We start from the raw sequence: 11,515 nt of genomic DNA, 5'->3' as shown, positions 1-11,515 counted from the left end.
ACAAGGTTTTTCAAAAGGATCAACAGATAGCAATCTTTATATAAAAATTGAAAATGACAAATTGCTAATACTTGTTGTGTATGTAGATGATATTATCTTTGGCAGCAATGAAGAAGCTATGAGTCAAAGCTTTGCCTTGGTGATGCAGAAAGAATTCGAAATGTCTTTGCTTGGAGAACTGACATATTTTCTTGGATTGCAAATCCAACAAAATGAAGGCGGTATCTTTTTGTCTCAAACCAAGTATCTCAAGCAGACCTTGAAGAAATATGACATGGAAGATTCAAAACCAGTGTGTACCCCTATGGTTACAGGATGCAGCCTCAGTGCAAATGATGAATCTGCAGCAGTGCATCAACCAACCTATAGATCCATGATTGGAAGTCTTCTTTATTTGACAGGTACTCGACCAGACATCATGCATGTAGTGGGAATAGTTGGAAGATTTCAGGCAAATCCTAAAGAAACCCATCTTCAAGTAGTAAAGAGAATTTTCAAGTATCTTCAAGGAACTCAAAACTATGGCTTATGGTATCCTCGAGATACAGATCTCACTCTACATGCTTATACAGATGCAGATTGGCTGGAAGCGTGGATGACAGAAAGAGCACAAGTGGTGGAGCATCCTTTATGGGTTCCAGATTAGTGTCTTGGTTCAGCAAGAAATAGAGTTCGATTGCTTTATCTACAGCTGAAGCGGAATATGTGGCTGCTGCATCTTGCTGCACTCAACTCCTTTGGATGATGCAAACCTTGCAGGATTTTCAAATCACTTGTACACCACCTATCTCCATCTTATGTGATAATACAAGTGCAATCAGCATTTCAAAGAACCTAGTCATGCATTCAAAGACCAAGCACATACCGATCAAGTACCACTTTCTCCGGGAACAAGTGTTGGAACAAAAGGTCAAGTTGGAATATGTTCCCTCTAAGGAACAAATTGCTGATATACTCACCAAACGTCCCCAGGGAGACATTTGAATACCTCAGACAAAAGCTGGAAGTAGTTGATGCATCATCTTACTGTTAAAACTTGTCTGCTTCAGAGAAAAATGGGTGTACGCGAGTTGCCTAAGGATTGATGGATATCAGTAGGGACAGGATCTGGTTGAAGATAGTCTGATATGGGTGTGACAGACCATCTGGCATAGGATCAAGGGGAGCAGATAAACTTCTAATGATGCATTGTTGGCATTATCCTAGAAGATTTTGGTTCTAGTTCATAGCTGTTGTTGGTTTCAGGTGGAACAAATGCAGAGGGAGAATACAAGGAAATCAGGGTTGTTGATCTGAATGATGATTGTCAGATGCTGTTGCTATCAGTTATTGGTGACTTTCATAAGTCTTGCTCTAGATATTTCGTCTCTATGTCATGTATCTCTTTTATGGTGTCAAGGTCATGTAACGGCCTATCTTGGTTTCCCCACTATGCCTGGGATGAAGATGTAATGTTCTTGTTTTATCATGTGTAAACTTTTGATGTATCCCCACTTGGTTGGGAAATGGATGTATGTATGAGTCCTTGGTGATATGAAGGTCATTTATGATAGAGTCATGTTCTTCTTCTAAAACATCTTTTTGCAGACCTTGCTTATAGTCAGGGGGAGCATGAACAACTCATTTCAGCAGAGCAGAGACTTCAGCATGTACTCAAAGGAAGCATGGACAGAGTGGTACACCTTGGCATATACAAAGGGGGAGCTCTTTCTAAGATTTCAACAGGTACTCAGGGGGAGTATGGGCAGCGGAATGTTTCTCTAGGAAAGAGATTATCTTGGTTTTCCCTTTGCGCTTGATGTCAAAGGGGGAGAGTGATTGGTTGTTGTTGCCATCAAGTCCAAAGGGGGAGATTGTTGGCATTATGATACATATGTTGTACTTGATGGCAACCCACTCATCTCAGATGATAAATTATAGTGTAGAAAAGTTCATGCACTTTTATGCAGAGAAAAGTTTATTTCATGTAGAGAAAAGTTCACGCACTTTTATGCAGAGAAAAGTTTATTTCATGTAGAGAAAAGTTCACGCACTTTTATGAAGAGAAAAGTTTATTTCATGTAGAGAAAAGTTCACGCACTTTTATGCAGAGAAAAGTTTATTTCATGTAGAGGAAAGTTCACGCAATTTTATGCAGAGAAAAGTTTATTTCATGTAGAGAAAAGTTCACGCACCTTTATGCAGAGAAAAGTTCCTTTCATGAAGAGAAAAGTTCACACACTTTCATGGTTGGCTCATGGTATTAGTCCGATAGTTTTTGATCCTATGGTTTTGGTCCTTGGTATTGCATCCAAAAGTGTTGATCTCATGCACTTTCATGGTTGGTTCATGGTATTAGTCCGATAGTTTTTGATCCTATGGTTTTGGTCCGTGGTATTGCATCCAAAAGTGTTGATCTCACGCACTTTCATGGTTGGTTCATGGTATTAGTCCAACAGTTTTTTGATTCTATGGTTTTGGACCGTGGTATTGTGGAAGGCCTAAGACTATAAAAGAGGAAGGAGATCATTTGGCAAAGTATCATCGAATGAATTGAATATCTAATAAGTGCTAGATCTGAAATATTTGTGATTGGGTTATGGTGCCGATCTGGATCTGAATGAAGGAGGAACCTTAGCGCATAAAGAAGGATAAGTTCTATTGATGGGTCATAATCTTTAAGCTTGAATAATAATATCTTTGTATGAGGCGCATGCTTGATCTATAAATCTGACAATCTGGGTTAATTAGTGTCTGAATATTTGAAAGAATGAATTATCCTTTATATATTTGCACGCAGGTTTCAGGTTGTTGAAGTAGCGTATATCCTTAAATTATGATCTAGCTGCCTCTGTTTATTGCTGCAGTATTCTGGGTTCAGAATTTGGTGTGTGGTTACTGTTACTGTGTTCTGGGCACAACTGTCAGAGAAGTGTTTACTTGATTCAGTGCTAATTGGGAAAAGGAGATTGTTTGATGCAGATATACTTGATGATTGATTGATGTTCATGGATCCAATCTGAAAATTTATGAAACGTGGTCCCTGGAAGAAAGAGAAGGTTGTAGCCTTCAGTAGGCCAGCACCTACGTACTAGTATCTTAGCTAGTACAAGAGCTAAGGGGGTTGTAGCTCTCTGCAAGTTGCAGCCTGCGTACTGGTAAAGGACTGCACCAGTACATTGTAAAAGGAAGTTTCTAATTAAAAGAAGATAGAGACGGATTGCAGCAGGTGGTTTTCACCCACATTGGGTTTCCACCTTATATCTTGTGTTCTTGTGTGTGATTGTCCTCTGCTCTATTTTACTGTTTCTGGTTATTGGTTATTTGATTCTAATACACAGATTAATAATTAACATCTGAAAGATAAAGTAAATAATAAGTTTACATTGTATACGCGGGTTTCCTTCTACATAGTTGTGTATATACGCGGTTTCAATTAACTGAAGTAGCATATATCATATGGATTTGAAAAAGGAATATTTGACTTGACAATACTGATTCACCCCCCCTCTCAGTATTATTTCCAACAGAGATGTTGTCCTGACTCTCAAGACTTGGGCAAAAACCCCCTTCCAAAGCCAATTTCTAAACAGACTTTGGGTTTTGGCCCCAATCCTTCTGGTCTAGGAATTTTGGATGGAATATTTTATGACCAACATAAAACTCAGGATGGTATTTGGTCTGGGCCTCCCTAAGAAAAGGCCATCCTAGCATGGTGGCAATTTAATCAATCTAAGCCACAGCACAATTACATGGCCCAGACCTATAGATTTAAGTCTAGCTATCTGGGCACCTCCAGAACATCATTACAAACTAAACTTTGACAAAGCTTCAAAAGGAAACATAAGGAAAGCAGGAATAGGAGTCATAAGAAACTACACGAGAGATATCCTCATAATTTACAAAAGATACATAGGACATGGAAGCAACAACGCAAATGAGCTCAAAGACTTAATCCATGGTCTTCTCATTGCTAGGAATAGAGGCCTCCAACCCCTCATTCTCCCCTAATAAGAATTGATAATTTTCTCCCATGTCAGGGGCAAGGAAAATTCTCTAGTGGAATTTTTAGCCAACAGAGGGGTAGAATAACAATCTTAATGTGATGGGGATTGAGCTCGGATCCCGCTCTACAACCTGTGAGATCCGCATTCCTTGCGATCTGAAGCCTTCGAGCGCGCCCGCTCTCTGTGTGTCCTGATCCCTGCGTGCGGGTCTGCTGAGGGCTCCGCTTCAAGTTGAAGCCGGTCTGGTTGGATCTGCTAGCTCTCCATGGAGGAACTGACTCCCCCCAGGGGTCTTCCTCCCCTCCTCTGCCTTCTATCGCTGAGGCCTTCAGAACCTTGCTGGCCTCTCTGCCCAAGAAGAAATGTGTGGAAGCCGCTAAGTTTGTGAAAAAATTAGAAGATATCCCCGAGATCGCTCTTCCCCCTGAAGGTCCGATTCAGGTAGCCTTATCTCTTGCAGATCGTGCTCTGGTCGGTCAGTTTACAGGACTTTGGCCTTCTCCGAAATCAACTGAGAATAGTGTCGCTAGGAACTGGGCTCCTCTGATAAAAAACAAGGTAACCTCCTACTTCCTCGGAAGAGAATATTTTTTATTTGAATTTTCGGCAAAAGAGGACAAGGATCTCATTTTCAGGAATGGCCCCTACTTCATGGGCCCTCAAGGTCTGTATTTAAACAAATGGACGCTAGACTTCGAATCGGCATTGGATGTGCCTACAACGGTCCCGGTGTGGGTAAGACTCCCCAATTTTCCCGTTTGTTGCTGGAATTGGGACTCTTTGAAACATATTGGAAACACTCTTGGGAAATTTATAAATAAGGCCAACAACAAAGATTAGTACGATTGTGCCAGAATTTGTGTAGAGGTAGATTTGGAGGTTGGGCTACTAGAATCCATCAAAATAGTTGTAGGTCTCTGGACGCATGTACAGAAACTGGACTATGAACAGTTGCCATTCAAATGTCGAAAGTGCCACGTCTATGGACACTTCGCCAGAGACTGCCCGTCCAAAGGGGTAGAAGAAAATGGAAGGAAGAAGGATGGAATTAGGCAAAGCGCCCCAAAACTTCACACAGGAAGAATGCAAATCCAAATGCAAAATCCCCCCAAGCGGGCCCTGCTTAGAAACCGTCCATGGAAAGCCAAGGGAACAATTTGAGATCCTTGGATCTGAAATCATGAACACTCAGGAGACAGAAATCCCAAAGGAGATCTCTCCATCTAAAGCCTCCCCCTCCAAAAGTGTACCAGAGAGATCCAAAGAGAGGATGTCAAAAGAAGAAGAGGAAACCCAAGAGTCCGAGGAATCAGAGGAAGAAGGGGAAACAGGTGAATCACAGTCTTCCCCTAGAAGATCTACAAGAGGGCGCATGTCAGCAAAGGAAAAAAGAGAATAAGAAACTTATAAGGAAAAGCTTCAGGGCAGCCAGCCAACGTTAGAGAAACTACTAGAAAAAACTTCGAAGATGAAGAGGATCCAAACCCAGAGCTCCAAAGGAGCTCATCACAGAAAAAGTAAATGATGAAGATAGTCTCCTGGAATTGTAGGGGAATGGGCACTAAAGCCAAGTAAGAAGCAATGAAGAGTTTAATAAGACTGGAAGCCCCGGACATCCTTCTCATCCAGGAGACTAAATTAGAGGATTCAACCTTCCTCCAGGCAAGCAAAATTTTTTGGAAGAATGATGGAGCGAAAGCAACCTCTGCCCGTGGAGCATCGGGAGGACTTGGGTCACTCTGGACTAATCTCTGAATCCCTGAACACTCATTGGATTTTGTTAAAATTGCAGCACTTAGAATCTAAGGAAACCATTTTCCTGTTCAATGTATATGCTCCTAACCATGCAGGTGAGAAAAAACAATGCTGGGATTCCATCAAAAACTTGGCAGATCTAGAGAATTTGGAGAATATAATCATAGTCGGAGACCTCAACCTCACCCTCCTCTCGTCAGAAAAAAGGGGAGGCAGTATTGTCAGGGATCCGACAAGAGAATTGGTAGAAGACCTCATGCAAGAGTGGGATTTGATAGACATTAAGCCGACTACTGGTAAGTTCACGTGGTCAAATAAGAGAGTGGGCCTGGGGTACATAGTAGCAAGACTTGATAGATTTTTGGTACAAAGCTCCTTCTTACTTCTTGGTTTAGAAACTAGAATGCGTATTCTTCACAGCAGCGTATCAAACCACAAGCCCATTAGCCTAGAGCTGTTGTCCCCCAAGGATCTGGGACCTATACCTTTCAGATTCAACTCTGTCTGGATCAAAGAGAAAGACTTCATGGAAAAGGTCAGAGACTACTGGAAAGATCCAGTCAAGGGATCCGCCTTTTTTGTCTGGGAGGAACAACTCAGAAGGGTTAAAATCATGCTAAAAAATTGGGCTAAGACCCTGCCCAACCCTGTTGTGGAAAGGAAAAAAATACAAATCGCTCTAGAAAGTCACCATCTCCATCTTGAAGCAGCTGAAATCACTAAAAATGAGTTGGAAAAGGAGGCCAAGCTTCAGCAAAGTTTCCATAAAGCCTATCTGGCAGAAGAAGAATATTGGAGGCTCAAGTCTAGAAGTCTTTGGCTTAAATCCGGCGACAGAAACTCCTCCTTTTTCCATAAACAAGCCCAAGCCAGGAAAGGCCGTAATTCCATCACTGAAATAAAAGAAGACGACTGCATACTGAAGGACTTTACCAACATAAAAAAGGTAGCCTCAGAGCACTTTGAGAAGCTGTATAGGGAAGATTTAGGAGCTGGGTAAAATGATAGTCTGTTGGACGATGTCCCTAGCCTTATCACCTCCAAGATGAACCAGGCACTTGAAAGCAAAATCACGCAAAAGGAAGTCAAGGAGGCCCTTTTCGCAATGGATCCCGACAAAGCTCCGGGACTAAACGGTTTTACAACTAGATTTCTCTAGACCTGTTGGCAGATTGTTGAGAAGGAGTTCTTCAAAATGATTCAGAAGTCCCAAGACTGTCAGAAGATTGGAGGCTACACAAATTCGGCCTTCCTCGCACTCATTCCCAAAGAGAAAGGAGCAAACTCATTGAACAAATTTCGCCCAATCTCCTTATGCAATATTGGGTACAAAGTGATAACCAAAGTAATAGCTAATAGGTTGAAAAGAATTCTCCCCAAAATCATCTTGTAGAATCAAGGTGGATTTATACATGGCAGGAAGTTGGTGGATAATTTCGTTCTGGTTCAAGAAGCGATTCTTTCCAGCTTGCACCGAAAGGAAAAAGGTATGGTTATTAAATTAGATCTAGCAAATGATTTTGATCGTGTTAGACATAGGTTCTTGTTTGATTTGTTGCAAACACTGGGGTTCGGTCAAAATTTCATCAAGTGGATCAAAGCCTGCATTTCGGAGCCTTGGATTGCCCCCCTGGTGAATGGTAGGTCTGCTGATTTTTTCAAAGCCTCTAGAGGGTTGAGGCAGGGGTGTCCCCTTTCACCCCTCCTATTCGTCCTACAGGCCTTTGTCCTCAGCTTTTATTTAGAAAAAAAGTATCAAGATCAAGACATCACTGGCCTATGCATTGCAAGAGGGGTTAAAAGCATCAATCATGCCCTCTTCACTGATGATACATTACTGTTGGGGGCTGCATCTCCTCAATCAGCTATTAAATTCAAAGAAGTTCTAGAAGACTACTGTAAGGTCTCAGGCAGCGTACTAAACAATGGAAAATGACATATCTACTGTTGGAATATTCCTGCTTCAACTGCAAGCTCCATTGCCAGATGCCTCGGATTTGCAGCCTCAACTTCTTGGTCCTCGTTTAAATATATTGGTCTATCCATCTTCCACAAGAGGGCCTTGAGCAAAGATTGGTATCCCCAGTTAGACAAATTCAAAGCAAAAATGCAGGCCTGGGGATCCTCTTGGCTCAACATTGCCGGAAAATCAGTGCTCAATAGCCTTCCGTTATTCAAATTCTCTGTTCTCTTGGCGCCTGTGGGAATCATCAAAAAGATGGAGGAGCTAATCAGACAATTTTTCTGGAAAGGAGGCAAACAAAACAAGAAGAGAATTTCCCTAGTAAATTGGGAAATAGTCACCAGACCAATTCAGGAGGGAGGACTGAACATCAAAGATCTCAGTGTTCAAAACCTAGCCATGGGAGCCAAATTTATTTGGAAAATCATAGCTCCAAATCCAGGCTGGGTACAAGTTGCACTGTGGAGGAAATACTTCAGAGGAACGAGACTTAGATGCCTGGATCAGCCCAAAAATCAACTCAGAACTCCTTTCAGCATGCTCACCAAAAGAATTGGCTTGCTGATAAGAAATCATTCCTTCTGGATACTAGGAAATGGAAAACACATCCATCTGTGGAATGACAGTATCTTGAATAGACCCCTGCTGGCAGAATTGAGAGACATGACAGAGTTGAAACGTTGGATGTCAAAGGCTAGCATCAACACACTCTGAGACCTCTCGAACTGGAAGGATGATGTTTGGACGAGTTGGAAACAACTCCCAGTTCCACCCGCCTTACATTCAGAGCTAGCAACGTTCACCACGAAGATGCATGGGCTGGCTCCAATTCATGTGCGTAGGCAGGACGTGAGTGGCTGGGGCACAAATCGGGCAAGCTACATGGTAGCTCATGGATACGCTAAATGTCTAGAGCGACCTCACGTGCCTCCCAACCCTGCCCCCTGGGCAGGCATTTGGAAAATCCCTTCAATTCCAAAAGTTGACCACTTCTGCTGGCTTCTTTGCCATCAAAAAATTCTCACTGAAGATAGGCTGCAGAAAAGGGGCATCTATGGACCTTCTAGATGCATGCTCTGCAAAGAAAACTTAGAATCTGCCTTCCACCTCATGATCGAGTGCAAGTTCGCAGCTTCCATATAGCAGGAGCTTCTTGTTTCCTGGAAATACAAGTTCACCTTCCCCTCCTCAGTTTTGAATCTATTTGCGGGCTAGATGGCCAGATATCTAGGCCCATTTCCAAAAAACAAAACAATCAGGTCAGCGTGGAGTGCTCTGCCTAAATTCATCAGCTGGCAAATCTGGCTGGAAAGGAATAGAAGGATATTTCGGAATAAGGAACAGGACTACATAATAGTTTCCAACTCAGTGGAAAGTCAACTTGTTGAGTGGCTGGAAGACAAAGGAGATGATTCAAACCTAAGCCAACATGACATAGATTTGGGAACTACCCTCAATTTCAAGTTTCAAAAATCGAACAGCTCTCCTCCAACCCTCAAAGAATGGAAAATCAGGGAAAACGAAGAAGATTTTCAATCCTGGCTGACCAAACAAACTCTTCCCTCTCTCTTCTTTGATGGGGCAACCAAAGGGAATCCAGGAATTGCTGGAGATGGAGGGCTCATAATAATCCCAGATGGCACTTCTCCACATAGATTTGCTTGGGGATTAGGCCATTCCTCAAGCATACAAGTTGAAGCGATGGCTCTTTTTCAAGGAATCAAACTCCTCAAAGAGTTGGGCCTTAGGGAGGAAAATTTCTTTGGGGATTCTGAGGTTATCATCAAAGTAGTGGCAACCAATTCTAATCCAGCGGACCTGCAGCTAGCAAGGATAATTACAAGGATTAAAGGCATGGCAAAGTCCCTAAATATGAAATTCTTCCATGTTTTGAGAATGAATAACAAAGAAGCGGATATTGAGGCAAACAAGGCAGTCCATTTAGTTGCTGGTACTATTCTTAGAGATAAGGAAATCCTTTGGGATCCAACCCCTAAAGAGCCATGTTTTATTGCATTCTTTTTCATCAGTTTGTTTGTATTTTTCAGCTTAGGAAATTAGCAGCAGAAGTGCACTATATTAAATGTAAAAAGAGGGACCTGATAAGAGTAGGCGTTATATTCCTCTTGTTGGAAAGTTATGCATAAATCTGCTTCTCCTTTTGTAACCGAATTTGTGGCTCTTAGCCAATCAGTTAATGAAATCCCATAACCGTTCTTGTAAAATAAAAAAAAAACAATCTTAATGTGATGACATGAACGTAAAATCTCACGAAATTGTGACCTAGGCCTCCCAATGCTCATATATAACAAAGAGATATCTCAACACCTCAGATCTAGGTGCCCCTTCGAGATCTAACAACAATGATGCCCCCTATGCCAGTGTGTCTTAACTCATTAAAGGTCAACAAATGGTGGTGATCCCCCTCTGCCATCCTCACAAGTTTCATTTAATGCATAGTGTGGGGTGGTGCGATGTCGAGGTCCTTGCATTGTGATATGGAATTAGGCTTTACTCCTCCGGAGGCCATTTATTCTAACATTCTAAGTGCTTTGTAGGTGGCTGGTCTCAATTGCATTTGTAGGGCAACAAAGATTAAGGAACTTGGAGGTGACGACAATGGAAATTCTCACTTGCCAAACATGGTTCATGAACGAGAACCTGCTAGGAGAAAAGGGATAGGAAGAAGTATTCAACCTCCTCCTCCATGACATGACCAAGAGGTTGAATAGTTCTATGAAAACCTTCCACAACACATCATGTGAATGTTCGAAACTATGGAGGCACATGAGATAAAAAATATTGGTGATAGACACTAGGTGGTCAAGAATCTACTTGGTCAAAAATTGAGGGACTAAGAAGAGGTTATGCGTGTTGTGGAGGGAAGAATCATGTACTTGGAATTCCATTTGGTTCAAGATCAATTGTCTTTTCGTGTTCTATCTAGAGCTTTGGGAATTCAATTTCCTCCTCCACCCTTGCGTTCGACTTCCTTTAACTCCTCGGGCAATTCAGACCCCTCTTCTTTGAGTCTCTCAAACTTTATCTTCCAAGTTATTAAGTCACTTAGTCTTGAGAAACTAGGTTCTTTACAAAGGAGGGAAAATGAAACAGGAATACCGGGCACATCAAACTATGATGAGGAGTGAGCTATTGCCAACAAGATAGTCGCGATAGAGAATTTGAAGGGAGAAACATCGCGATAGGAGGCCAACACTAGCATTGGAGGAATGCTTGTTGAATGGGAATGACCACCATGGTTGTAGGGAGGCCAGGGCGATCCCTTCAAGTAACTCATTGCATGACTAGGCTCACTATCAATCTCCAGGAAAGACATTGTTTGTCTCTGTTATTTTGATGTTTTTCTTGTGGTGTTTTGATGTCACACCATTCCTAGTCTCTGATATTCCTGTTTTTGTTGTGGCCTTTTGATTTCAAAAACTAGTCTCAAGATACTCATGAAGACCATCTGGTTTTCCACTTAAGGGTAGATGGTCTCTCCCAAGCCTGCTTTAGGTTAGAAAGGTTCTTTTTTTCTAGAACATGCTCAACGCAGACATAGTTTTTCCATGGTCATACTCTATGTTAATTTTTTATAATTTAATGAAATTTTTATTTCTTACAAAAAAAACAATCGATTATCTGAATCACTTGATCTAAACCATTGTGATTTCTTAGAGTAGTTATTAACTTAGGATTTCCAAATTAATTAAAACAATTCTAGATAAAATTCTTTCCCATATCCAAAATTTACTCTCATTGTTAATAATTCATGATTTTCTCTTATATAACTAATAATCTCTTCATTTCA

At 41.6% G+C, this 11,515-nt stretch overlaps 2 protein-coding genes across 2 annotated transcripts; both read left to right on the top strand.

The window, feature by feature from the left end:
* The first annotated feature begins 5,673 nt into the window (after positions 1–5,673).
* On the top strand, positions 5,674–6,741 carry LOC149161148 (uncharacterized). Its single transcript, XM_089434789.1, has one exon. It carries the CDS (start codon positions 5,674–5,676, stop codon positions 6,739–6,741), a length of 1,068 nt encoding a protein of 355 aa, XP_089290915.1.
* A 2,178-nt stretch (positions 6,742–8,919) lies between these two features.
* On the top strand, positions 8,920–9,765 carry LOC149161147 (uncharacterized). Its single transcript, XM_089434788.1, has one exon. It carries the CDS (start codon positions 8,920–8,922, stop codon positions 9,763–9,765), a length of 846 nt encoding a protein of 281 aa, XP_089290914.1.
* Positions 9,766–11,515: the final 1,750 nt, after the last annotated feature.

Source organism: Pinus tabuliformis, chromosome 5_2, assembly GCF_031772625.1.
Source record: "Pinus tabuliformis cultivar Carrire ecotype Pingquan chromosome 5_2, CPIR1, whole genome shotgun sequence".
NCBI lineage: Eukaryota > Viridiplantae > Streptophyta > Pinopsida > Pinales > Pinaceae > Pinus > Pinus tabuliformis.
Note: the sequence above shows the minus strand (reverse complement) of the source record. Positions and strands in the feature narration are given on the sequence as shown.

Bases quoted from the DNA above. Each gene is read 5' to 3' on its own strand.
- LOC149161148 (XM_089434789.1), top strand. From the start codon at position 5,674: ATGGAGCGAAAGCAACCTCTGCCCGTGGAGCATCGGGAGGACTTGGGT.
- LOC149161147 (XM_089434788.1), top strand. From the start codon at position 8,920: ATGGCCAGATATCTAGGCCCATTTCCAAAAAACAAAACAATCAGGTCA.